General features: G+C 60.2%; 1 protein-coding gene across 1 annotated transcript in view; it reads left to right on the top strand.

The window, feature by feature from the left end:
- cmtr1 (cap methyltransferase 1) overlaps positions 1-27,174 on the top strand; it is a 270,971-nt gene that overhangs the window by 18,182 nt on the left and 225,615 nt on the right. The window contains exons 10-11 of the mRNA XM_041188132.1: positions 8,597-8,729; positions 23,180-23,359. Coding sequence (XP_041044066.1) covers positions 8,597-8,729; positions 23,180-23,359 — 313 coding nt within the window. The remainder of the gene's footprint in view (positions 1-8,596; positions 8,730-23,179; positions 23,360-27,174) is intronic.

The following is a 27,174-nucleotide window of genomic DNA, read 5'->3' as shown; positions in this document are numbered from 1 at the left end:
AATGGGACGGGGCTAGGTTTGAGGGTTATAGTGTGTGTTAAATGGGACAAGGGGAGGTTTGTGGGTTATAGTGTGTGTTAAATGGGACAGAGGGAGGTTTGAGGGTTATAGTGTGTGTTAAATGGGACAGAGGGAGGTTTGAGGGGTATAGTGTGTGTTAAATGGGACAGGGGGAGGTTTGAGGGTTATAGTGTGTGTTAAATGGGACAGGGGTAGGTTTGAGGGTTATAGTGTGTGTTAAATGGGACAGGGGGAGGTTTGAGGGTTATAGTGTGTGTTAAATGGGACAGGGGTAGGTTTGAGGGTTATAGTGTGTGTTAAATGGGACGGGGCTAGGTTTGAGGGTTATAGTGTGTGTTAAATGGGACAAGGGGAGGTTTGTGAGTTATAGTGTGTGTTAAATGGGACAGAGGGAGGTTTGAGGGTTATAGTGTGTGTTAAATGGGACAGAGGGAGGTTTGAGGGGTATAGTGTGTGTTAAATGGGACAGGGGGAGGTTTGAGGGTTTATAGTGTGTGTTAAATGGGACAGGGGTAGGTTTGAGGGTTATAGTGTGTGTTAAATGGGACAGGGGGAGGTTTGAGGGTTATAGTGTGTGTTAAATGGGAGGGGGTAGGTTTGAGGGTTATAGTGTGTGTTAAATGGGACGGGGGGAGGTTTGAGGGTTATAGTGTGTGTTAAATGGGACAGGGGGAGGTTTGAGGGTTATAGTGTGTGTTAAATGGGACAGGGGTAGGTTTGAGGGTTATAGTGTGTGTTAAATGGGACAGAGGGAGGTTTGAGGGTTATAGTGTGTGTTAAATGGGACAGGGGTAGGTTTGAGGGTTATAGTGTGTGTTAAATGGGACAGGGGGAGGTTTGAGGGTTATAGTGTGTGTTAAATGGGACAGGGGGAGGTTTGAGGGTTATAGTGTGTGTTAAATGGGACAGGGGGAGGTTTGAGTGTTATAGTGTGTGTTAAATGGGACAGGGGTAGGTTTGAGGGTTATAGTGTGTGTTAAATGGGACAGAGGGAGGTTTGAGGGTTATAGTGTGTGTTAAATGGGACGGGGTAGGTTTGAGGGTTATAGTGTGTGTTAAATGGGACAGAGGGAGGTTTGAGGGTTATAGTGTGTGTTAAATGGGACAGGGGGAGGTTTGAGGGTTATAGTGTGTGTTAAATGGGACAGAGGTAGGTTTGAGGGTTATAGTGTGTGTTAAATGGGACAGGGGTAGGTTTGAGGGTTATAGTGTGTGTTAAATGGGACAGGGGGAGGTTTGAGGGTTATAGTGTGTGTTAAATGGGACAGGGGTAGGTTTGACTGTTATAGTGTGTGTTAAATGGGATAGGGGGAGGTTTGAGGGTTATAGTGTGTGTTAAATGGGACAGGGGTAGGTTTGAGGGTTATAGTGTGTGTTAAATGGGACAGAGGGAGGTTTGAGGGTTATAGTGTGTGTTAAATTTGACAGGGGGAGGTTTGAGGGTTATACTGTGTGTTAAATGGGACGGGGGAGGTTTGAGGGTTATAGTGTGTGTTAAATGGGACAGAGGGAGGTTTGAGGGTTATAGTGTGTGTTAAATGGGACAGGGGTAGGTTTGAGGGTTATAGTGTGTGTTAAATGGGACAGGGGTAGGTTTGAGGGTTATAGTGTATGTTAAATAAGACGGGGGAGGTTTGAGGGTTATAGTGTGTGTTAAATGGGACAGGGATAGGTTTGAGGGTTATAGTGTGTGTTAAATGGGACAGGGGTAGGTTTGAGGGTTATAGTGTGTGTTAAATGGGACAGGGGTAGGTTTGAGGGTTATAGTGTGTGTTAAATGGGACAGGGGTAGGTTTGAGGGTTATAGTGTGTGTTAAATGGGACGGGGGTAGGTTTGAGGGTTATAGTGTGTGTTAAATGGGACAGGGGGAGGTTTGAGGGTTATAGTGTGTGTTAAATGGGACAGGGGGAGGTTTGAGGGTTATAGTGTGTGTTAAATGGGACAGGGGTAGGTTTGAGGGTTATAGTGTGTGTTAAATGGGACGGGGTAGGTTTGAGGGTTATAGTGTGTGTTAAATGGGACAGAGGGAGGTTTGAGGGTTATAGTGTGTGTTAAATGGGACGGGGGAGGTTTGAGGGTTATAGTGTGTGTTAAATGGGACAGAGGGAGGTTTGAGGGTTATAGTGTGTGTTAAATGGGACGGGGGAGGTTTGAGGGTTATAGTGTGTGTTAAATGGTACAGGGGGAGGTTTGAGGGTTATAGTGTGTGTTAAATGGGACAGAGGGAGGTTTGAGGGTTATAGTGTGTGTTAAATGGGACAGGGGTAGGTTTGAGGGTTATAGTGTGTGTTAAATGGGACGGGGGTAGGTTTGAGGGTTATAGTGTGTGTTAAATGGGACAGGGGGAGGTTTGAGGGTTATAGTGTGTGTTAAATGGGACAGGGGGAGATTTGAGGGTTATAGTGTGTGTTAAATGGGACAGGGGGAGGTTTGAGGGTTATAGTGTGTGTTAAATGGGACAGGGGGAGGTTTGAGGGTTATATTGTGTGTTAAATGGGACAGGGGGAGGTTTGAGGGTTATAGTGTGTGTTAAATGGGACAGGGGTAGGTTTGAGGGTTATAGTGTGTGTTAAATGGGACGGGGCTAGGTTTGAGGGTTATAGTGTGTGTTAAATGGGACAAGGGGAGGTTTGTGGGTTATAGTGTGTGTTAAATGGGACAGAGGGAGGTTTGAGGGTTATAGTGTGTGTTAAATGGGACAGAGGGAGGTTTGAGGGGTATAGTGTGTGTTAAATGGGACAGGGGGAGGTTTGAGGGTTATAGTGTGTGTTAAATGGGACAGGGGTAGGTTTGAGGGTTATAGTGTGTGTTAAATGGGACAGGGGGAGGTTTGAGGGTTATAGTGTGTGTTAAATGGGAGGGGGTAGGTTTGAGGGTTATAGTGTGTGTTAAATGGGACGGGGGGAGGTTTGAGGGTTATAGTGTGTGTTAAATGGGACAGGGGGAGGTTTGAGGGTTATAGTGTGTGTTAAATGGGACAGGGGTAGGTTTGAGGGTTATAGTGTGTGTTAAATGGGACAGAGGGAGTTTTGAGGGTTATAGTGTGTGTTAAATGGGACAGGGGTAGGTTTGAGGGTTATAGTGTGTGTTAAATGGGACAGGGGGAGGTTTGAGGGTTATAGTGTGTGTTAAATGGGACAGGGGGAGGTTTGAGGGTTATAGTGTGTGTTAAATGCCACAGAGGGAGGTTTGAGGGTTATAGTGTGTATTAAATGGGACAGAGGGAGGTTTGAGGGTTATAGTGTGTGTTAAATGGGACAGGGGGAGGTTTGAGGGTTATAGTGTGTGTTAAGTGGGACGGGGGAGGTTTGAGGGTTATAGTGTGTGTTAAATGGGACAGAGGGAGGTTTGAGGGTTATAGTGTGTGTTAAATGGGACAGGGGTAGGTTTGAGGGTTATAGTGTGTGTTAAATGGGACAGGGGTAGGTTTGAGGGTTATAGTGTGTGTTAAATAAGACGGTGTAGGTTTGAGGGTTATAGTGTGTGTTAAATGGGACAGGGGTAGGTTTGAGGGTTATAGTGTGTGTTAAATGGGACGGGGGAGGTTTGAGGGTTATAGTGTGTGTTAAATGGGACAGAGGGAGGTTTGAGGCTTATAGTGTGTGTTAAATGGGACGGGGGAGTTTTGATGGTTATAGTGTGTGTTAAATGGGACAGAGGGAGGTTTGAGTGTTATAGTGTGTGTTGAATGGGACAGGGGGAGGTTTGAGGGTTATAGTGTGTGTTAAATGGGACAGGGGGAGGTTTGAGGGTTATAGTGTGTTTTAAATGGGACAGGGGGAGGTTTGAGGGTTATAGTGTGTGTTAAATGGGACGGGGGAGGTTTGAGGGTTATAGTGTGTGTTAAATGGGACAGGGGGAGGTTTGAGGGTTATAGTGTGTGTTAAATGGGACAGAGGGAGGTTTGAGGGTTATAGTGTGTGTTAAATGGGACAGGGGTAGGTTTGAGGGTTATAGTGTGTGTTAAATGGGACGGGGGTAGGTTTGAGGGTTATAGTGTGTGTTAAATGGGACAGGGGGAGGTTTGAGGGTTATACTGTGTGTTAAATGGGACAGGGGGAGGTTTGAGGGTTATAGTGTGTGTTAAATGGGACAGGGGGAGGTTTGAGGGTTATAGTGTGTGTTAAATGGGACAGGGGGAGGTTTGAGGGTTATAGTGTGTGTTAAATGGGACAGGGGGAGGTTTGAGGGTTATAGCGTGTGTTAAATGGGACAGGGGGAGGTTTGAGGGTTATAGTGTGTGTTAAATGGGACAGAGGGAGGTTTGAGGGTTATAGTGTGTGTTAAATGGGACGGGGGTAGGTTTGAGGGTTATAGTGTGTGTTAAATGCGACAGGGGTAGGTTTGAGGGTTATAGTGTGTGTTAAATGGGACAGGGGTAGGTTTGAGGGTTATAGTGTTTGTCAAATGGGACAGGGGTAGGTTTGAGGGTTATAGTGTGTGTTAAATGGGACAGAGGGAGGTTTGAGGGTTATAGTGTGTGTTAAATGGGACAGAGGGAGGTTTGAGGGTTATAGTGTGTGTTAAATGGGACGGGGTAGGTTTGAGGGTTATAGTGTGTGTTAAATGGGACGGGGTAGGTTTGAGGGTTATAGTGTGTGTTAAATGGACAGGGGGGAGGTTTGAGGTTAAGTGTGTGTTAAATGGGAGGGGTAGGTTTGAGGGTTATAGTGTGTGTTAAAATGGGACAGGGGTAGGTTTGAGGTTATAGTGTGTGTTAAATGGACGGGGAGGTTTGAGGTTATAGTGTGTGTTAAATGGGACAGGGTTAGGTTTGAGGGTTATGTGTGTGTTAAATGGGACAGGGGTAGGTTTGAGGGTTATAGTGTGTGTTAAATGGGACGGGGAGGTTTGAGGGTTATAGTGTGTGTTAAATGGGACAGAGGGAGGTTTGAGGGTTATAGTGTGTGTTAAATGGGACAGGGGGAGGTTTGAGGGTTATAGTGTGTGTTAAATGGGACAGGGGGAGGTTTGAGGGTTATAGTGTGTGTTAAATGGGGCAGAGGGAGGTTTGAGGGTTATAGTGTGTATTAAATGGGACGGGGTAGGTTTGAGGGTTATAGTGTGTGTTAAATGGGACAGGGGTAGGTTTGAGGGTTATAGTATGTGTTAAATGGGACGGGGGAGGTTTGAGGGTTATAGTGTGTGTTAAATGGGACAGGGGTAGGTTTGAGGGTTATAGTGTGTGTTAAATGGGACAGGGGTAGGTTTGAGGGTTATAGTGTGTGTTAAATGGGACGGGGGAGGTTTGAGGGTTATAGTGTGTGTTAAATGGGACAGAGGGAGGTTTGAGGGTTATAGTGTGTGTTAAATGGGACAGGGGGAGGTTTGAGGGTTATAGTGTGTGTTAAATGGGACAGGGGGAGGTTTGAGGGTTATAGTGTGTGTTAAATGGGACAGAGGGAGGTTTGAGGGTTATAGTGTGTGTTAAATGGGACAGGGGGAGGTTTGAGGGTTATAGTGTGTGTTAAATGGGACAGAGGGAGGTTTGAGGGTTATAGTGTGTGTTAAATGGGACAGGGGTAGGTTTGAGGGTTATAGTGTGTGTTAAATGGGACAGGGGTAGGTTTGAGGGTTATAGTGTGTGTTAAATAAGACGGGGTAGGTTTGAGGGTTATAGTGTGTGTTAAATGGGACAGGGGTAGGTTTGAGGGTTATAGTGTGTGTTAAATGGGACGGGGGAGGTTTGAGGGTTATAGTGTGTGTTAAATGGGACAGAGGGAGGTTTGAGGGTTATAGTGTGTGTTAAATGGGACGGGGGAGGTTTGAGGGTTATAGTGTGTGTTAAATGGGACAGGGGGAGGTTTGAGGGTTATAGTGTGTGTTAAATGGGACAGGGGGAGGTTTGAGGGTTATAGTGTGTGTTAAATGGGACAGGGGGAGGTTTGAGGGTTATAGTGTGTGTTAAATGGGACGGGGGAGGTCTGAGGGTTATAGTGTGTGTTAAATGGGACAGGGGGAGGTTTGAGGGTTATAGTGTGTGTTAAATGGGACAGAGGGAGGTTTGAGGGTTATAGTGTGTGTTAAATGGGACAGGGGTAGGTTTGAGGGTTATAGTGTGTGTTAAATGGGACGGGGGTAGGTTTGAGGGTTATAGTGTGTGTTAAATGGGACAGGGGGAGGTTTGATGGTTATAGTGTGTGTTAAATGGGACAGGGGGAGGTTTGAGGGTTATAGTGTGTGTTAAATGGGACAGAGGGAAGTTTGAGGGTTATAGTGTGTGTTAAATGGGACAGGGGTAGGTTTGAGGGTTATAGTGTGTGTTAAATAGGACAGGGGGAGGTTTGAGGGTTATAGTGTGTGTTAAATGGGACAGGTGTAGGTTTCTGGGTTATAGTGTGTGTTAAATGGGACGGGGGAGGTTTGAGGGTTATAGTGTGCGTTAAATGGGACAGGGGGAGGTTTGAGGGTTATAGTGTGTGTTAAATGGGACAGGGGGAGGTTTGAGGGTTATAGTGTGTGTTAAATGGGACAGGGGGAGGTTTGAGGGTTATAGTGTGTGTTAAATGGGACAGGGGGAGGTTTGAGGGTTATAGTGTGTGTTAAATGGGACAGGGGGAGGTTTGAGGGTTATAGTGTGTGTTAAATGGGACGGGGGGAGTTTTGAGGGTTATAGTGTGTGTTAAATGGGACAGGGGTAGGTTTGAGGGTTATAGTGTGTGTTAAATGGGACAGGGGGAGGTTTGAGGGTTATAGTGTGTGTTAAATGGGACGGGGGTAGGTTTGAGTGTTATAGTGTGTGTTAAATGGGACAGGGGGAGGTTTGAGGTTTATAGTGTGTGTTAAATGGGACGGGGGTAGGTTTGAGGGTTATAGTGTGTGTTAAATGGGACAGGGGTAGGTTTGAGGGTTATAGTGTGTGTTAAATGGGACAGGGGGAGGTTTGAGGGTTATAGTGTGTGTTAAATGGGACAGGGGGAGGTTTGAGGGTTATAGTGTGTGTTAAATGGGACGGGGGTAGGTTTGAGGGTTATAGTGTGTGTTAAATGGGACAGGGGTAGGTTTGAGGGTTATAGTGTGTGTTAAATGGGTCTGGGGTAGGTTTGAGGGTTATAGTGTGTGTTAAATGGGACAGGGGGAGGTTTGAGGGTTATAGTGTGTGTTAAATGGGACAGGGGGAGGTTTGAGGGTTATAGTGTGTGTTAAATGGGACAGAGGGAGGTTTGAGGGTTATAGTGTGTGTTAAATGGGACAGGGGGAGGTTTGAGGGTTATAGTGTGTGTTAAATGGGACGGGGGAGGTGGAGGGTTATAGTGTGTGTTAAATGGGACGGGGGTAGGTTTGAGGGTTATAGTGTGTGTTAAATGGGACGGGGGTAGGTTTGAGGGTTATAGTGTGTGTTAAATGGGACAGGGGTAGGTTTGAGGGTTATAGTGTGTGTTAAATGGGACAGGGGGAGGTTTGAGGGTTATAGTGTGTGTTAAATGGGATTGGGGTAGGTTTGAGGGTTATAGTGTGTGTTAAATGGGACAGGGGTAGGTTTGAGGGTTATAGTGTGTGTTAAATGGGACAGGGGGAGGTTTGAGGGTTATAGTGTGTGTTAAATGGGACAGGGGGAGGTTTGAGGGTTATAGTGTGTGTTAATTGGGACAGGGGGAGGTTTGAGGGTTATAGTGTGTGTTAAATGGGACAGGGGGAGATTTGATGGTTATAGTGGGTGTTAAATGGGACAGGGGGAAGGTTCGTTTTTTATATTGTGTGTTAACTGGGACACAGCACAACCTGACACAAAGGAAGATAGTTGTGGTTGTTGGAGATCAGTCATCTCAGCTCCAGGACATCACTGCAGGAGTTCCTCAGGGTAGTGTCCTCGGCCCAACCATCTTCAGCTGCTTCATCAATGACCTTCCTTCCATCATAAGGTCAGAAGTGGGGATGTTCGCTGATGATTGCACAATGTTCAGCACCATTCGCGATTCCTCCGATACTGAAGCAGTCCTTGTCCAAATGCAGCAAGACCTGGACAATATCCATTAACCAGAAACTGAGCATGACTAGTCAGATAAATCCAGGACAAAGCAGCCGCTTGATGGCACCCCATCCACAAACATTCACTCCCTCCACCACCGACGCACAGTAGCAGCAGTGTGTGTACCATCTACAAGATGCACTGCAGGAACTCACCAAGGCTCCTGAGACAGCACCTTCCAAACCCATGACCACTACCATCTAGAAGGACAAGGGCAGCAGATAGATGGGAACACCACCACCTGGAAGTTCCCCTCCAAGTCACTCACCATCCTGACTTGGAAATATATCACTGTTCCTTCACTGTCGCTGGGTCACAATCCTGGAACTCCCTCCCTAACAGCACTGTGGGTGTACCTACACCACATGGACTGCAGCGGCTAAAGAAGGCAGCTCACCACCACCTTCTCAAGGGGCAACTAGGGATGGGCAATAAATGCTCTGTCAGTTAACAATGTTCATATCCTGTGAAAAAATAAATAGTAGAAGCCCCCTGCTGGGTGGCGTCTTGTGCTGCCTGGGGCCTTGTGCTGCCTGGAGCACCGCTAGGTCTGTTGCTCTTTCCGGATATATCTTTACGTTATATCTTTTGCTCTTCACTTGCAGGTGGCCATTTTGTCTGTAAGACTTTTGACCTGTTCACCCCCTTCAGTGTCGGCCTCATTTATCTCCTGTACATGTGTTTCGAACGAGTTTCTCTCTTCAAACCAGTCACCAGCCGCCCAGCCAACTCTGAACGGTGAGTCCTCAACAACCTGTACATCTGATTGGTTACTGCTCCGAGTTTGAGGCAAGGTGAAAGGTGCGTGGGGATGAAGATGCAGTTCGAGTTGCAGAGGCAGAAGACCGGTGTCGGGGTCATGGAGGTGAAAGGGTAGTGTTAGGGTTGCAGAGGTCAGATTGTGGGGGGCACAAAGGTGTATTGGAGTCCTGGAGGTCAAAAGGCACATTGGGTTCACAGAGGTGGAAAGGCAACATTGTGATTACTGAAGAAAAGGGCAGCGCGGGGGCTGACAGGCGAAGGGGCAGCGAGTGTAGCCGACAGGCGAAGGGGCAGCGCGGGGACCATCAGGCGAAGGGGCAGCGAGTGTAGCCGACAGGCGAAGGGGCAGCGCGGGGGCCGACAAGCGAAGGGGCAGCTCGTGGGCCATCAGGCGAAGGGTCAGTGTGTGTTGCTGACAGGCGAAGGGGCAGCGAGTGTAGCTGACAGGCGAAGGGGCAGCGAGTGTAGCTGACAGGCGAAGGGGCAGCGAGTGTAGTTGACAGGCGAAGGGGCAGCGAGTGTAGCCGACAGGCGAAGGGGCAGCGTGTGTAGCCGACAGGCGAAGGGGCAGCGTGTGTAGCCGACAGGCGAAGGGGCAGCGAGTGTAGCCGACAGGCGAAGGGGCAGCGTGGGGGCTGACAGGCGAAGGGGCAGCGTGGGGGCTGACAGGCGAAGGGGCAGCGTGGGGGCTGACAGGCGAAGGGGCAGCACGGGGGCCGACAGGCGGAGTGGCAGCGTGGGGGCTGACAGGCGAAGGGGCAGCGTGGGGGCTGACAGGCGAAGGGGCAGCGTGGGGGCTGACAGGCGAAGGGGCAGCGCGGGGGCCGACAGGCGAAGGGGCAGCGCGGGGGCCATCAGGCGAAGGGGCAGCGCGGGGGCCATCAGGCGAAGGGGCAGCGCGGGGGCCATCAGGCGAAGGGGCAGCGCGGGGGCCATCAGGCGAAGGGGCAGCGCGGGGGCCATCAGGCGAAGGGGCAGCGTGGGGGCCATCAGGCGAAGGGGCAGCGCGGGGGCCATCAGGCGAAGGGGCAGCGCGGGGGCCATCAGGCGAAGGGGCAGCGCGGGGGCCATCAGGCGAAGGGGCAGCGCGGGGGCCATCAGGCGAAGGGGCAGCGCGGGGGCCATCAGGCGAAGGGGCAGCGCGGGGGCCATCAGGCGAAGGGGCAGCGCGGGGGCCATCAGGCGAAGGGGCAGCGCGGGGGCCATCAGGCGAAGGGGCAGCGCGGGGGCCATCAGGCGAAGGGGCAGCGCGGGGGGCATCAGGCGAAGGGGCAGCGCGGGGGCCATCAGGCGAAGGGGCAGCGCGGGGGCCATCAGGCGAAGGGGCAGCGCGGGGGCCAACAGGCGAAGGGGCAGCGCGGGGGCCAACAGGCGAAGGGGCAGCGCGGGGGCCATCAGGCGAAGGGCCAGCGCGGGGGCCATCAGGCGAAGGGGCAGCGCGGGGGCCATCAGGCGAAGGGGCAGCGCGGGGGCCATCAGGCGAAGGGGCAGCGCGGGGGCCATCAGGCGAAGGGGCAGCGCGGGGGCCATCAGGCGAAGGGGCAGCGCGGGGGCCATCAGGCGAAGGGCCAGCGCGGGGGCCATCAGGCGAAGGGGCAGCGCAGGGGCCGACAAGCGAAGGGGCAGCGCGTGGGCCTTCAGGCGAAGGGTCAGCGTGTGTTGCTGACAGGCGAAGGGGCAGGGAGTGTAGCTGACAGGCGAAGGGGCAGGGAGTGTAGCTGACAGGCGAAGGGGCAGGGAGTGTAGCCGACAGGCGAAGGGGCAGCGAGTGTAGCCGACAGGCGAAGGGGCAGCGAGTGTAGCCGACAGGCGAAGGGGCAGCGAGTGTAACCGACAGGCGAAGGGGCAGCGCGTGTAGCCGACAGGCGAAGGGGCAGCGCGTGTAGCCGACAGGCGAAGGGGCAGCGCGTGTAGCCGACAGGCGAAGGGGCAGCGCGTGTAGCCGACAGGCGAAGGGGCAGCGCGTGTAGCCGACAGGCGAAGGGGCAGCGCGTGTAGCCGACAGGCGAAGGGGCAGCGCGTGTAGCCGACAGGCGAAGGGGCAGCGCGTGTAGCCGACAGGCGAAGGGGCAGCGAGTGTAGCCGACAGGCGAAGGGGCAGCGAGTGTAGCCGACAGGCGAAGGGGCAGCGTGTGTAGCCGACAGGCGAAGGGGCAGCGAGTGTAGCCGACAGGCGAAGGGGCAGCGTGGGGGCTGACAGGCGAAGGGGCAGCGAATGTAGCCGACAGGTGAAGGGGCAGCGCGGGGGCTGACAGGCGAAGGGGCAGCGCGGGGGCTGACAGGCGAAGGGGCAGCGCGTGTAGCCGACAGGCGAAGGGGCAGCGCGTGTAGCCGACAGGCGAAGGGGCAGCGAGTGTAGCCGACAGGCGAAGGGGCAGCGAGTGTAGCCGACAGGCGAAGGGGCAGCGTGTGTAGCCGACAGGCGAAGGGGCAGCGAGTGTAGCCGACAGGCGAAGGGGCAGCGTGGGGGCTGACAGGCGAAGGGGCAGCGAATGTAGCCGACAGGCGAAGGGGCAGCGTGGGGGCTGACAGGCGAAGGGGCAGCGTGGGGGCTGACAGGCGAAGGGGCAGCGCGGGGGCTGACAGGCGAAGGGGCAGCGCGGGGGCTGACAGGCGAAGGGGCAGCGCGGGGGCTGACAGGCGAAGGGGCAGCGCGGGGGCTGACAGGCGAAGGGGCAGCGCGGGGGCTGACAGGCGAAGGGGCAGCGCGGGGGCTGACAGGCGAAGGGGCAGCGCGGGGGCTGACAGGCGAAGGGGCAGCGCGGGGGCTGACAGGCGAAGGGGCAGCGCGGGGGCTGACAGGCGAAGGGGCAGCGCGGGGGCTGACAGGCGAAGGGGCAGCGCGGGGGCTGACAGGCGAAGGGGCAGCGCGGGGGCTGACAGGCGAAGGGGCAGCGCGGGGGCTGACAGGAGAAGGGGCAGCGCCTGGGCTGACAGGCGAAGGGGCAGCGCGTGGGCCTTCAGGCGAAGGGGCAGCGTGTGTTGCTGACAGGCGAAGGGGCAGGGAGTGTAGCTGACAGGCGAAGGGGCAGGGAGTGTAGCTGACAGGCGAAGGGGCAGGGAGTGTAGCTGACAGGCGAAGGGGCAGGGAGTGTAGCTGACAGGCGAAGGGGCAGGGAGTGTAGCTGACAGGCGAAGGGGCAGGGAGTGTAGCTGACAGGCGAAGGGGCAGGGAGTGTAGCTGACAGGCGAAGGGGCAGGGAGTGTAGCTGACAGGCGAAGGGGCAGGGAGTGTAGCTGACAGGCGAAGGGGCAGGGAGTGTAGCTGACAGGCGAAGGGGCAGGGAGTGTAGCTGACAGGCGAAGGGGCAGGGAGTGTAGCTGACAGGCGAAGGGGCAGGGAGTGTAGCTGACAGGCGAAGGGGCAGGGAGTGTAGCTGACAGGCGAAGGGGCAGGGAGTGTAGATGACAGGCGAAGGGGCAGCGCGTGTAGATGACAGGCGAAGGGGCAGCGCGTGTAGATGACAGGCGAAGGGGCAGCGCGTGTAGATGACAGGCGAAGGGGCAGCGCGTGTAGCCGACAGGCGAAGGGGCAGCGCGTGTAGCCGACAGGCGAAGGGGCAGCGAGTGTAGCCGACAGGCGAAGGGGCAGCGAGTGTAGCCGACAGGCGAAGGGGCAGCGAGTGTAGCCGACAGGCGAAGTGGCAGCGAGTGTAGCCGACAGGCGAAGGGGCAGCGAGTGTAGCCGACAGGCGAAGGGGCAGCGAGTGTAGCCGACAGGCGAAGGGGCAGCGAGTGTAGCCGACAGGCGAAGGGGCAGCGTGGGGGCTGACAGGCGAAGGGGCAGCGAGTGTAGCCGACAGGCGAAGGGGCAGCGTGGGGGCTGACAGGCGAAGGGGCAGCGCGGGGGCCGACAGGCGGAGTGGCAGCGCGGGGGCCGACAGGCGAAGGGGCAGCGTGGGGGCCGACAGGCGAAGGGGCAGCGTGGGGGCAGACAGGCGAAGGGGCAGCGCGGGGGCCGACAGGCGAAGGGGCAGCGCGGGGGCCATCAGGCGAAGGGGCAGCGAGTGTAGCCGACAGGCGAAGGGGCAGTGCGGGGGCTGACAGGCGGAGTGGCAGCGAGTGTAGCTGACAGGCGAAGGGGCAGCGAGTGTAGCTGACAGGCGAAGGGGCAGCGCGGGGGCTGACAGGCGAAGGGGCAGCGCGGGGGCTGACAGGCGAAGGGGCAGCGCGGGGGCTGACAGGCGAAGCAGCGCGGGGGCTGACAGGCGAAGGGGCAGCGCGGGGGCTGACAGGCGAAGGGGCAGCGCGGGGGCTGACAGGCGAAGGGGCAGCGCGGGGGCTGACAGGCGAAGGGGCAGCGCGGGGGCTGACAGGCGAAGGGGCAGCGCGGGGGGCTGACAGGCGAAGGGGCAGCGCGGGGGCTGACAGGCGAAGGGGCAGCGCGGGGGCTGACAGGCGAAGGGGCAGCGCGGGGGCTGACAGGCGAAGGGGCAGCGCGGGGGCTGACAGGCGAAGGGGCAGCGCGGGGGCTGACAGGCGAAGGGGCAGCGCGGGGGCTGACAGGCGAAGGGGCAGCGCGGGGGCTGACAGGCGAAGGGGCAGCGCGGGGGCTGACAGGCGAAGGGGCAGCGCGGGGGCTGACAGGCGAAGGGGCAGCGAGTGTAGCCGACAGGCGAAGGGGCAGCGAGTGTAGCTGACAGGCGAAGGGGCAGCGCGTGTAGCTGACAGGCGAAGGGGCAGCGCGTGTAGCTGACAGGCGAAGGGGCAGCGCGTGTAGCCGACAGGCGAAGGGGCAGCGAGTGTAGCCGACAGGCGAAGGGGCAGCGAGTGTAGCCGACAGGCGAAGGGGCAGCGTGTGTAGCCGACAGGCGAAGGGGCAGCGTGTGTAGCCGACAGGCGAAGGGGCAGCGAGTGTAGCCGACAGGCGAAGGGGCAGCGTGGGGGCTGACAGGCGCAGGGGCAGCGAGTGTAGCCGACAGGCGAAGGGGCAGCGTGGGGGCTGACAGGCGAAGGGGCAGCGCGGGGGCCGACAGGCGAAGGGGCAGCGCGGGGGCCATCAGGCGAAGGGGCAGTGCGGGGGCTGACAGGCGGAGTGGCAGCGAGTGTAGCCGACAGGCGAAGGGGCAGCGCGGGGGCTGACAGGCGAAGGGGCAGCGCGGGGGCTGACAGGCGAAGGGGCAGCGCGGGGGCTGACAGGCGAAGGGGCAGCGCGGGGGCTGACAGGCGAAGGGGCAGCGCGGGGGCTGACAGGCGAAGGGGCAGCGCGGGGGCTGACAGGCGAAGGGGCAGCGCGGGGGCTGACAGGCGAAGGGGCAGCGCGGGGGCTGACAGGCGAAGCAGCGTGGGGGCTGACAGGCGAAGGGGCAGCGCGGGGGCTGACAGGCGAAGGGGCAGCGCGGGGGCTGACAGGCGAAGGGGCAGCGCGGGGGCTGACAGGCGAAGGGCAGCGCGGGGGCTGACAGGCGAAGGGGCAGCGCGGGGGCTGACAGGCGAAGGGGCAGCGCGGGGGCTGACAGGTGAAGGGGCAGCGCGGGGGCTGACAGGCGAAGGGGCAGCGCGGGGGCTGACAGGCGAAGGGGCAGCGCGGGGGCTGACAGGCGAAGGGGCAGCGCGGGGGCTGACAGGCGAAGGGGCAGCGCGGGGGCTGACAGGCGAAGGGGCAGCGCGGGGGCTGACAGGCGAAGGGGCAGCGCGGGGGCTGACAGGCGAAGGGGCAGCGCGGGGGCTGACAGGCGAAGGGGCAGCGCGGGGGCTGACAGGCGAAGGGGCAGCGCGGGGGCTGACAGGCGAAGGGGCAGCGCGGGGGCTGACAGGCGAAGGGGCAGCGCGGGGGCTGACAGGCGAAGGGGCAGCGCGGGGGCTGACAGGCGAAGGGGCAGCGCGGGGGCTGACAGGCGAAGGGGCAGCGCGGGGGCTGACAGGCGAAGGGGCAGCGCCTGGGCTGACAGGCGAAGAGGCAGCGCAGGGGCCGACAAGCGAAGGGGCAGCGCGTGGGCCTTCAGGCGAAGGGTCAGCGCGTGTTGCTGACTGGCGAAGTGGCAGGGAGTGTAGCTGACAGGCGCAGGGGCAGGGAGTGTAGCTGACAGGCGCAGGGGCAGGGAGTGTAGCTGACAGGCGCAGGGGCAGCGAGTGTAGCTGACAGGCGCAGGGGCAGCGAGTGTAGCTGACAGGCGCAGGGGCAGCGAGTGTAGCTGACAGGCGCAGGGGCAGCGAGTGTAGCTGACAGGCGCAGGGGCAGGGAGTGTAGCTGACAGGCGCAGGGGCAGGGAGTGTAGCTGACAGGCGCAGGGGCAGGGAGTGTAGCTGACAGGCGCAGGGGCAGGGAGTGTAGCTGACAGGCGCAGGGGCAGGGAGTGTAGCTGACAGGCGCAGGGGCAGGGAGTGTAGCTGACAGGCGCAGGGGCAGGGAGTGTAGCTGACAGGCGCAGGGGCAGGGAGTGTAGCTGACAGGCGCAGGGGCAGGGAGTGTAGCTGACAGGCGCAGGGGCAGGGAGTGTAGCTGACAGGCGCAGGGGCAGGGAGTGTAGCTGACAGGCGCAGGGGCAGGGAGTGTAGCTGACAGGCGCAGGGGCAGGGAGTGTAGCTGACAGGCGCAGGGGCAGGGAGTGTAGCTGACAGGCGCAGGGGCAGGGAGTGTAGCTGACAGGCGCAGGGGCAGCGAGTGTAGCTGACAGGCGCAGGGGCAGCGAGTGTAGCTGACAGGCGCAGGGGCAGCGAGTGTAGCTGACAGGCGCAGGGGCAGCGAGTGTAGCTGACAGGCGCAGGGGCAGCGAGTGTAGCTGACAGGCGCAGGGGCAGCGAGTGTAGCTGACAGGCGCAGGGGCAGCGAGTGTAGCTGACAGGCGCAGGGGCAGCGAGTGTAGCTGACAGGCGCAGGGGCAGCGAGTGTAGCTGACAGGCGCAGGGGCAGCGCGGGGGCCATCAGGCGAAGGGGCAGCGCGGGGGCCATCAGGCGAAGGGGCAGCGCGTGTAGCTGACAGGCGAAGGGGCAGCGCGTGTAGCTGACAGGCGAAGGGGCAGCGCGTGTAGCTGACAGGCGAAGGGTCAGCGCGTGTTGCTGACAGGCGAAGGGGCAGCGCGTGTAGCTGACAGGCAAAGGGGCAGCGCGTGTAGCTGACAGGCAAAGGGGCAGCGCGTGTAGCTGACAGGCGAAGGGGCAGCGCGTGTAGCTGACAGGCGAAGGGGCAGCGCGTGTAGCTGACAGGCGAAGGGGCAGCGCGTGTAGCTGACAGGCGAAGGGGCAGCGCGTGTAGCTGACAGGCGAAGGGGCAGCGCGTGTAGCTGACAGGCGAAGGGGCAGCGCGTGTAGCTGACAGGCGAAGGGGCAGCGCGTGTAGCTGACAGGCGAAGGGGCAGCGCGTGTAGCTGACAGGCGAAGGGGCAGCGCGTGTAGCTGACAGGCGAAGGGGCAGCGCGTGTAGCTGACAGGCGAAGGGGCAGCGCGTGTAGCTGACAGGCGAAGGGGCAGCGCGTGTAGCTGACAGGCGAAGGGGCAGCGCGTGTTGCTGACAGGCGAAGGGGCAGCGCGTGTTGCTGACAGGCGAAGGGGCAGCGCGTGTAGCTGACAGGCGAAGGGGCAGCGCGTGTAGCTGACAGGCGAAGGGGCAGCGCGTGTAGCTGACAGGCGAAGGGGCAGCGCGTGTAGCTGACAGGCGAAGGGGCAGCGCGTGTAGCTAACAGGCGAAGGGGCAGCGCGTGTAGCTGACAGGCGAAGGGGCAGCGCGTGTAGCTGACAGGCGAAGGGGCAGCGCGTGTAGCTGACAGGCGAAGGGGCAGCGCGTGTAGCTGACAGGCGAAGGGGCAGCGCGTGTAGCTGACAGGCGAAGGGGCAGCGCGTGTATTTGACAGGCGAAGGGGCAGCGCGTGTAGCTGACAGGCGAAGGGGCAGCGCGTGTAGCTGACAGGCGCAGGGGCAGCGCGTGTAGCTGACAGGCGCAGGGGCAGCGAGTGTAGCTGACAGGCGCAGGGGCAGCGAGTGTAGCTGACAGGCGAAGGGGCAGCGAGTGTAGCTGACAGGCGCAGGGTCAGCGAGTGTAGCTGACAGGCGCAGGGTCAGCGAGTGTAGCTGACAGGCGCAGGGGCAGCGAGTGTAGCTGACAGGCGCAGGGGCAGCGAGTGTAGCTGACAGGCGCAGGGGCAGCGAGTGTAGCTGACAGGCGCAGGGGCAGCGAGTGTAGCTGACAGGCGCAGGGGCAGCGAGTGTAGCTGACAGGCGCAGGGGCAGCGAGTGTAGCTGACAGGCGCAGGGGCAGCGAGTGTAGCTGACAGGCGCAGGGGCAGCGGGTGTAGCTGACAGGCGCAGGGGCAGCGGGTGTAGCTGACAGGCGCAGATGCAGCGGGTGTAGCTGACAGGCGCAGATGCAGCGGGTGTAGCTGACAGGCGCAGATGCAGCGGGTGTAGCTGACAGGCGCAGATGCAGCGGGTGTAGCTGACAGGCGCAGGGGCAGCGAGTGTAGCTGACAGGCGCAGGGGCAGCGAGTGTAGCTGACAGGCGCAGGGGCAGCGAGTGTAGCCGACAGGCGAAGGGGCAGCGCGGGGGCCGACAGGCGAAGGGGCAGCGCGGGGGCCGACAGGCGAAGGGGCAGCGCGGGGGCCGACAGGCGAAGGTGCAGCGCGGGGGCTGACAGGCGAAGGTGCAGCGCGGGGTCCATCAGGCGAAGGGGCAGCGAGTGTAGCTGACATGCGAAGGGGCAGCGCGGGGGCCGACAGGCGGAGTGGCAGCGCGGGGGCCGACAGGCGGAGTGGCAGCGCGGGGGCCGACAGGCGGAGTGGCAGCGCGGGGGCCGACAGGCGGAGTGGCAGCGCGGGGGCCTACAGGCGGAGTGGCAGCGCGGGGGCCCACAGGCGAAGGGGCAGCGCAGGGCCCGACAGGCGAAGGGGGAGCGCGGGGGCCGACAGGGGAGCGCGGGGGCCGACAGGCGAAGGGGCAGCGCGGGGGCCATCAGGCGAAGGGGCAGCGCGGGGGCCATCAGGCGAAGGGGCAGCGCGGGGGCCATCAGGCGAAGGGGCAGCGCGGGGCCATCAGGCGAAGGGGCAGCGCGGGGCCATCAGGCGAAGGGGCAGCGCGGGGCCATCAGGCGAAGGGGCAGCGCGGGGGCCATCAGGCGAAGGGGCAGCGAGTGTAGCCGACAGGCGAAGGGGCAGTGCGGGGGCCGACTAGCGGAGTGGCAGCGAGTGTAGCCGACAGGCGAAGGGGCAGCGCTGGGGCTGACAGGCGAAGGGGCAGCGCGGGGGCTGACAGGCGAAGGGGCAGCGCGTGTAGCTGACAGGCGCAGGGGCAGCGCGTGTAGCTGACAGGCGAAGGGGCAGCGCGTGTAGCTGACAGGCGAAGGGGCAGCGCGTGTAGCTGACAGGCGAAGGGGCAGCGCGTGTAGCTGACAGGCGAAGGGGCAGCGCGTGTAGCTGACAGGCGAAGGGGCAGCGCGTGTAGCTGACAGGCGAAGGGGCAGCGCGTGTAGCTGACAGGCGAAGGGGCAGCGCGTGTAGCTGACAGGCGAAGGGGCAGCGCGTGTATCTGACAGGCGAAGGGGCAGCGCGTGTATCTGACAGGCGAAGTGGCAGCGCGTGTAGGTGACAGGCGAAGGGGCAGCGCGTGTAGGTGACAGGCGAAGGGGCAGCGCGTGTAGGTGACAGGCGAAGGGGCAGCGCGTGTAGCTGACAGGCGAAGGGGCAGCGCGTGTAGCTGACAGGCGAAGGGGCAGCGCGTGTAGCTGACAGGCGAAGGGGCAGCGCGTGTAGCTGACAGGCGAAGGGGCAGCGCGTGTAGCTGACAGGCGCAGGGTCAGCGCGTGTAGCTGACAGGCGAAGGGGCAGCGCGTGTAGCTGACAGGCGAAGGGGCAGCGCGTGTATCTGACAGGCGAAGTGGCAGCGCGTGTAGGTGACAGGCGAAGGGGCAGCGCGTGTAGGTGACAGGCGAAGGGGCAGCGCGTGTAGGTGACAGGCGAAGGGGCAGCGCGTGTAGCTGACAGGCGAAGGGGCAGCGCGTGTAGCTGACAGGCGAAGGGGCAGCGCGTGTAGCTGACAGGCGAAGGGGCAGCGCGTGTAGCTGACAGGCGAAGGGGCAGCGCGTGTAGCTGACAGGCGAAGGGGCAGCGCGTGTAGCTGACAGGCGAAGGGGCAGCGAGTGTAGCTGACAGGCGAAGGGGCAGCGAGTGTAGCTGACAGGCGCAGGGGCAGCGAGTGTAGCTGACAGGCGCAGGGGCAGCGAGTGTAGCTGACAGGCGCAGGGGCAGCGAGTGTAGCTGACAGGCGCAGGGGCAGCGGGTGTAGCTGACAGGCGCAGGGGCAGCGGGTGTAGCTGACAGGCGCAGGGGCAGCGAGTGTAGCTGACAGGCGCAGGGGCAGCGAGTGTAGCTGACAGGCGCAGGGGCAGCGAGTGTAGCTGACAGGCGCAGGGGCAGCGAGTGTAGCTGACAGGCGCAGGGGCAGCGAGTGTAGCTGACAGGCGCAGGGGCAGCGAGTGTAGCTGACAGGCGCAGGGGCAGCGAGTGTAGCTGACAGGCGCAGGGGCAGCGAGTGTAGCTGACAGGCGCAGGGGCAGCGAGTGTAGCTGACAGGCGCAGGGGCAGGGAGTGTAGCTGACAGGCGCAGGGGCAGCGAGTGTAGCTGACAGGCGCAGGGGCAGCGAGTGTAGCTGACAGGCGAAGGGGCAGCGAGTGTAGCTGACAGGCGAAGGGGCAGCGCGGGGGCCGACAGGCGAAGGGGCAGCGCGGGGACCGACAGGCGAAGGGGCAGCGCGGGGGCCGACAGGCGAAGGGGCAGCGCGGGGGCCGACAGGCGAAGGCGCAGCGCGGGGGCCGACAGGCGAAGGGGCAGCGCGGGGGCCGACAGGCGAAGGGGCAGCGCGGGGGCCGACAGGCGCAGGGGCAGCGAGTGTAGCCGACAGGCGAAGGGGCAGCGCGGGGGCCGACAGGCGAAGGGGCAGCGCTGGGACCATCAGGCGAAGGGGCAGCGAGTGTAGCTGACAGGCGAAGGGGCAGCGTGGGGGCCGACAGGCGAAGGGGCAGCGCGGGAGCCGACAGGCGAAGGGGCAGCGCGGGGGCCGACAGGCGGAGTGGCAGCGCGGGGGCCGACAGGCGGAGTGGCAGCGCGGGGGCCGACAGGCGGAGTGGCAGCGCGGGGGCCGACAGGCGGAGTGGCAGCGCGGGGGCCGGCAGGCGGAGTGGCAGCGCGGGGGCCGGCAGGCGGAGTGGCAGCGCGGGGGCCGGCAGGCGGAGTGGCAGCGCGGGGGCCGGCAGGCGGAGTGGCAGCGCGGGGGCCGGCAGGCGGAGTGGCAGCGCGGGGGCCGGCAGGCGGAGTGGCAGCGCGGGGGCCGGCAGGCGGAGTGGCAGCGCGGGGGCCGACAGGCGGAGTGGCAGCGAGTGTAGCTGACAGGCGGAGTGGCAGCGAGTGTAGCTGACAGGCAGAGTGGCAGCGAGTGTAGCTGACAGGCAGAGTGGCAGCGAGTGTAGCTGACAGGCAGAGTGGCAGCGAGTGTAGCTGACAGGCAGAGTGGCAGCGAGTGTAGCTGACAGGCAGAGTGGCAGCGAGTGTAGCTGACAGGCAGAGTGGCAGCGAGTGTAGCTGACAGGCAGAGTGGCAGCGAGTGTAGCTGACAGGCAGAGTGGCAGCGAGTGTAGCTGACAGGCAGAGTGGCAGCGAGTGTAGCTGACAGGCAGAGTGGCAGCGAGTGTAGCTGACAGGCAGAGTGGCAGCGAGTGTAGCTGACAGGCAGAGTGGCAGCGAGTGTAGCTGACAGGCAGAGTGGCAGCGCGGCTGCCGACAGGCGGAGTGGCAGCGAGTGTAGCTGACAGGCGAAGGGGCAGCGCGGGGGCCGACAGGCGAAGGGGCATGGCGGGGGCCGACAGGCGGAGTGGCAGCGCGGGGGCCGACAGGCGGAGTGGCAGCGCGGGGGCCGACAGGCGAAGGGGCAGCGAGTGTAGCTGACAGGCGAAGGGGCAGCACGGGGGCTGGTAGGCGAAGGGCAGCACGGGGGCTGACAGGCGAAGGGGCAGCGAGTGTAGCTGACAGGCGCAGGGGCAGCGAGTGTAGCTGACAGGCGCAGGGGCAGCGAGTGTAGCTGACAGGCGCAGGGGCAGTGTCGGGGCTGACAGGCGAAGGGGCAGCGAGTGTAGCTGACAGGCGCAGGGGCAGCGAGTGTAGCTGACAGGCGCAGGGGCAGCGAGTGTAGCTGACAGGCGAAGGGGCTGCGCGGGGGCTGACAGGCGAAGGGGCAGCGAGTGTAGCTGAAAGGCGAAGGGGCAGCGAGTGTAGCTGACAGGCGAAGGGGCAGCGAGTGTAGCTGACAGGCGCAGGGGCAGCGAGTGTAGCTGACAGGCGAAGGGTCAGCGCGGGGGCTGAGAGGCGAAGGAGCAGCGCGGGGGCTGAGAGGCGAAGGGGCAGCGCGGGGGCTGAGAGGCGAAGGGGCAGCGAGTGTAGCTGACAGGCGAAGGGGCAGCGAGTGTAGCTGACAGGCGAAGGGGCAGCGAGTGTAGCTGACAGGCGCAGGGGCAGCGAGTGTAGCTGACAGGCGCAGGGGCAGCGAGTGTAGCTGACAGGCGCAGGGGCAGCGAGTGTAGCTGACAGGCGCAGGGGCAGCGAGTGTAGCTGACAGGCGAAGGGGCAGCGTGGGGGCTGACAAGCACAGGGGCAGCGAGTGTAGCTGACAGGCGCAGGGGCAGCGAGTGTAGCTGACAGGCGCAGGGGCAGCGAGTGTAGCTGACAGGCGCAGGGGCAGCGAGTGTAGCTGACAGACGCAGGGGTAGCGAGTGTAGCTGACAGGCGAAGGGGCAGCGAGTGTAGCTGACAGGCGCAGGGGCAGCGCGGGGTGGGTGGGGTCAGAGAGGTGAAGGGGTAGTATGTGGTGGTGAAGAGGAGTGTGTCTTTGTGTGTTGGTGGGGGATGGTCACAGAGGTGAATGGGCAGTGGGGATTGTGTATCAGGGTATCACAGTCACAGAACTGATGTGGAGCTGAAGGAGGCCATTCAGCCCATCGTGTCTGCATCGGCTCTCCAAATGCCAGTATGACCTGGTGCCATTGCTCTGCCTTTTCCTCGTACCTCTGCACATTGTTTCTATTCAAATAATCATCTGATGTCCTCCTGAATGCCTCGATTGAACCTGCCTCCACCACACTTCCAGGCCGTGCATTCCAGACCCGAACCAGTCACTGTGAAAACTTTATTCTCACATCACATTTGCTTCTTTTGCAAATCACTTTAAATTTGTGCCCTCTTGTTCTTGATCCTTTTACAAGTGGGAACAGCTTCTCCCTATCTACTCTGTCCAGCCCCCTCATGATTTTGAACATCTCTATCAAATCCCCTCTCAGCCTTCACCTCCCCAAGGAGAACAGTCCCAACCTCTCCAATCTATTCTCATAGCTGAAGTTTCTCATCCCTGGAACCATTCTTGTAAACCTCTTCTGTACTCTCTCCAATGTGTTCACATCCTTCCTATAGTATGGTCCCCAGAACTGTACACAATACTCCAGCTGAGGTCTAATATAAACTCAGCATAACCTCCCTGCTCTTGTACTCTATGCCCCTATTAATAAAGCCCAGGATACTATATGCTTTATTAACTGCTCTCTCCACTTGTCCTGCCCCCTTCAATGATCTATGCACATATACACCCAGGTCTTTCTGCTCGTGCACCCCCTTCAAAATTTCACCCTTTAGTTTATATTGTCTGTCCATGTTCTTCCTACCCCATTAAACTTCTATCTGTCACCTATCTGCCCACCCCACCAACTTGTCTATGTCCTCTTGAAGTTACACATCATCCTCCTCACAGTTCACAACACTCCCAAGATTTGTATCATACGTAAACTTTCCTATTTATCGGGATTATTAATATATATCAGGAAAAGCAGGAAAATACCGACCCCTGGGGAACTCCACTGCAAACCTATCCATTGACCATTACTGCTTCCTATTTTTCAGCCAATTTTGTATCCACGTTGCTACTGTCCCTTTCATTCCATGAGCAATAACTTTTCTCACAAGTCTGTTCTGTGGCTCTGTGTCAAATGCCTTTTGAAAGTCCATATACACCACATCAACAGCATTACCCTCATCGACCTTTTCTGTTACCTCTTCAAAACAATCCAGCAAGTTAGTTAAACACGATTTTCCCTTTAGAACTCCATGCTGGCTCTTCCTTATCAACCCATATTTTTCCATGTGATTACTAATTCAATCCCGAATAATTGTTTCTAGAATCTTGCCCACCTGAAGTTAAACTGACTGGTCTGTAATTGCTGGTCTTCTCCTTACAACCTTTTTTGAACAAGGGTGTAATGTTTACAATTCTCCAGTCCTCTGGTACCTCCCCTGAGTCTAGGGAAGACTGAAAGATTATGGCCAGTGACCCTGCAATTTCTACTCTCACTTCCTTCAATATCCTTGGATGCTTCTCATCTGGTCCCAGAGGTGAAGGGTGCGTGTGGGGTCATGGAAGTGAAGGGGCCCATGCATTAACCATTTCTTCGTTGCCCCCAGATATGTTGTGTGCAGGGGGCTGAGGTCAGGGACAGAACCTGTGCGGGATCATCTCTTCACTGTTAATCTGAAGCTGAATTTACTGAGAAACAGTGAGCAGGATGTGAGCTGTGTGGTCCCTCTAGACACCATCAAATCCGATACTGCTTTCTATAAACACATGCAGCTATCAAATGAGAGGTAAGCTGCTTCCAGATTCTCCAGTCCTCAACCACGACACAATCTCTATCCCAGCCCCACATTCCCAGGCTTTCTCCCTATGCCTTTCCCCCCGCAACCCGGCCTCTACTCCAGGTTCCCTGTTCTCTACCCCCCCAGTTCTCTCTCTCTCTCCCTTTCCCCGCTCTCTCTCTCTCGCCCGCTCTCTCTCTCTCGCCCGCTCTCTCTCTCTCGCCCGCTCTCTCTCTCTCCCCCCGCTCTCTCTCTCTCTCCCCCGCTCTCTCTCTCTCCCCCCGCTCTCTCTCTCCCCCCGCTCTCTCTCTCTCCCCCCGCTCTCTCTCTCTCCCCCGCTCTCTCTCTCTCCCGCTCTCTCTCTCCCCCAGCTCTCTCTGTCTCCCCCCGCTCTCTCTCTCTCCCCCAGCTCTCTCTCTCTCCCCCAGCTCTCTCTCTCTCCCCCAGCTCTCTTTCTCTCCCCCAGCTCTCTTTCTCTCCCCCAGCTCTCTTTCTCTCCCCCAGCTCTCTTTCTCTCCCCCCGCTCTCTCTCTCTCCCCCGCTCTCTCTCTCCCCCGCTCTCTCTCTCTCCCGCCTCTCTCTCTCTCCCCCAGCTCTCTCTCTCTCCCCCAGCTCTCTCTGTCTCCCCCAGCTCTCTCTGTCTCCCCCAGCTCTCTCTGTCTCCCCCAGCTCTCTCTGTCTCCCCCAGCTCTCTCTGTCTCCCCCAGCTCTCTCTGTCTCCCCCAGCTCTCTCTGTCTCCCCCAGCTCTCTCTGTCTCCCCCAGCTCTCTCTCTCTCCCCCAGCTCTCTCTCTCTCCCCCAGCTCTCTCTCTCTCCCCCCGCTCTCTCTCTCTCCCCCCGCTCTCTCTCTCTCCCCCGCTCTCTCTCTCTCCCGCTCTCTCTCTCCCCCAGCTCTCTCTGTCTCCCCCCGCTCTCTCTCTCTCCCCCAGCTCTCTCTCTCTCCCCCAGCTCTCTCTCTCTCCCCCAGCTCTCTCTCTCTCCCCCAGCTCTCTCTCTCTCCCCAGCTCTCTTTCTCTCCCCCAGCTCTCTTTCTCTCCCCCAGCTCTCTCTCTCCCCCCGCTCTCTCTCTCTCCCCCGCTCTCTCTCTCTCCCGCTCTCTCTCTCCCCCAGCTCTCTCTCTCTCCCCCAGCTCTCTCTGTCTCCCCCAGCTCTCTCTGTCTCCCCCAGCTCTCTCTGTCTCCCCCAGCTCTCTCTGTCTCCCCCAGCTCTCTCTGTCTCCCCCAGCTCTCTCTGTCTCCCCCAGCTCTCTCTCTCTCCCCCAGCTCTCTCTCTCTCCCCAGCTCTCTCTCTCTCCCCAGCTCTCTCTCTCTCCCCAGCTCTCTCTCTCTCCCCCAGCTCTCTCTCTCTCCCCCAGCTCTCTCTCTCTCCCCCAGCTCTCTCTCTCTCCCCCAGCTCTCTCTCTCTCCCCCAGCTCTCTCTCTCTCCCCCAGCTCTCTCTCTCTCCCCCAGCTCTCTCTCTCTCCCCCAGCTCTCTCTGTCTCCCCAGCTCTCTCTGTCTCCCCCAGCTCTCTCTGTCTCCCCCAGCTCTCTCTGTCTCCCCCAGCTCTCTCTGTCTCCCCCAGCTCTCTCTGTCTCCCCCAGCTCTCTCTGTCTCCCCCAGCTCTCTCTGTCTCCCCCAGCTCTCTCTCTCTCCCCCAGCTCTCTCTGTCCCCCTGCTCTCTCTCTCTCCCCCTGCTCTCTCTCTGTCCCCCAGCTCTCTCTCTGTCCCCCAGCTCTCTCTCTGTCCCCCAGCTCTCTCTCTGTCTCCCCCTGCTCTCTCTGTCTCCCCCAGCTCTCCTGTCTCCCCCAGCTCTCTCTGTCTCCCCCAGCTCTCTCTGGTCTCCCCAGCTCTCTCGGTCTCCCCAGCTCTCTCTGTCTCCCCCAGCTCTCTCTGTCCTCCCCCCAGCTCTCTCTGTCTCCCCCAGCTCTCTCTGTCTCCCCCAGCTCTCTCTGTCTCCCCCAGCTCTCTCTGTCTCCCCCAGCTCTCTCTGTCTCCCCCAGCTCTCTCTGTCTCCCCCAGCTCTCTCTGTCTCCCCCAGCTCTCTCTGTCTCCCCCAGCTCTCTCTGTCTCCCCCAGCTCTCTCTGTCTCCCCCAGCTCTCTCTGTCTCCCCCAGCTCTCTCTGTCTCCCCCAGCTCTCTCTGTCTCCCCCAGCTCTCTCTGTCTCCCCCAGCTCTCTCTGTCGTCCCCCAGCTCTCTCTGTCTCCCCAGCTCTCTCTGTCTCCCCCAGCTCTCTCTGTCTCCCCCAGCTGCTCTCTGTCTCCCCCAGCTCTCTCTGTCTCCCCCAGCTCTCTCTGTCTCCCCCAGCTCTCTCTGTCTCCCCCAGCTCTCTCTGTCTCCCCCCAGCTCTCTCTGTCTCCCCCAGCTCTCTCTGTCTCCCCCAGCTCTCTCTGTCTCCCCCAGCTCTCTCTGTCTCCCCCAGCTCTCTCTGTCTCCCCCAGCTCTCTCTGTCTCCCCCAGCTCTCTCTGTCTCCCCCAGCTCTCTCTGTCTCCCCCAGCTCTCTCTGTCTCCCCCAGCTCTCTCTGTCTCCCCCAGCTCTCTCTGTCTCCCCCAGCTCTCTCTGTCTCCCCCAGCTCTCTCTGTCTCCCCCAGCTCCTCTGTCTCCCCAGCTCCTCTGTCTCCCCCAGCTCTCTCTGTCTCCCCCAGCTCTCTCTGTCTCCCCCAGCTCTCTCTGTCTCCCCCAGCTCTCTCTGTCTCCCCCAGCTCTCTCTGTCTCCCCCAGCTCTCTCTGTCTCCCCCAGCTCTCTCTGTCTCCCCCAGCTCTCTCTGTCTCCCCCAGCTCTCTCTGTCTCCCCCAGCTCTCTCTGTCTCCCCCAGCTCTCTCTGTCTCCCCCAGCTCTCTCTGTCTCCCCCAGCTCTCTCTGTCTCCCCCAGCTCTCTCTGTCTCCCCCAGCTCTCTCTGTCTCCCCAGCTCTCTCTGTCTCCCCCAGCTCTCTCTGTCTCCCCCAGCTCTCTCTGTCTCCCCCAGCTCTCTCTGTCTCCCCCAGCTCTCTCTGTCTCCCCCAGCTCTCTCTGTCTCCCCCAGCTCTCTCTGTCTCCCCCAGCTCTCTCTGTCTCCCCCAGCTCTCTCTGTCTCCCCCAGCTCTCTCTGTCTCCCCCAGCTCTCTCTGTCTCCCCCCAGCTCTCTCTGTCTCCCCCAGCTCTCTCTGTCTCCCCCAGCTCTCTCTGTCTCCCCCAGCTCTCTCTGTCTCCCCCAGCTCTCTCTGTCTCCCCCAGCTCTCTCTGTCTCCCCCAGCTCTCTCTGTCTCCCCCAGCTCTCTCTGTCTCCCCCAGCTCTCTCTGTCTCCCCCAGCTCTCTCTGTCTCCCCCAGCTCTCTCTGTCTCCCCCAGCTCTCTCTGTCTCCCCCAGCTCTCTCTGTCTCCCCCAGCTCTCTCTGTCTCCCCCAGCTCTCTCTCTCTCCCCCAGCTCTCTCTCTCTCCCCCAGCTCTCTCTCTCTCCCCCAGCTCTCTCTCTCTCCCCCAGCTCTCTCTCTCTCCCCCAGCTCTCTCTCTCTCCCCCCAGCTCTCTCTCTCTCCCCCCCCTCTCTCTGTCTCCCCCAGCTCTCTCTGTCTCCCCCAGCTCTCTCTGTCTCCCCCAGCTCTCTCTGTCTCCCCCAGCTCTCTCTGTCTCCCCCAGCTCTCTCTGTCTCCCCCAGCTCTCTCTGTCTCCCCCAGCTCTCTCTGTCTCCCCCAGCTCTCTCTGTCTCCCCCAGCTCTCTCTGTCTCCCCCAGCTCTCTCTGTCTCCCCCAGCTCTCTCTGTCTCCCCCAGCTCTCTCTCTCTCCCCCAGCTCTCTCTCTCTCCCCCAGCTCTCTCTGTCTCCCCCAGCTCTCTCTCTCTCCCCCCGCTCTCTCTCTCCCCCCGCTC

Source organism: Carcharodon carcharias, chromosome 5 (assembly GCF_017639515.1).
Source record: "Carcharodon carcharias isolate sCarCar2 chromosome 5, sCarCar2.pri, whole genome shotgun sequence".
Lineage (NCBI taxonomy): Eukaryota > Metazoa > Chordata > Chondrichthyes > Lamniformes > Lamnidae > Carcharodon > Carcharodon carcharias.
This window is presented reverse-complemented; position numbering and strand designations above follow the sequence as displayed.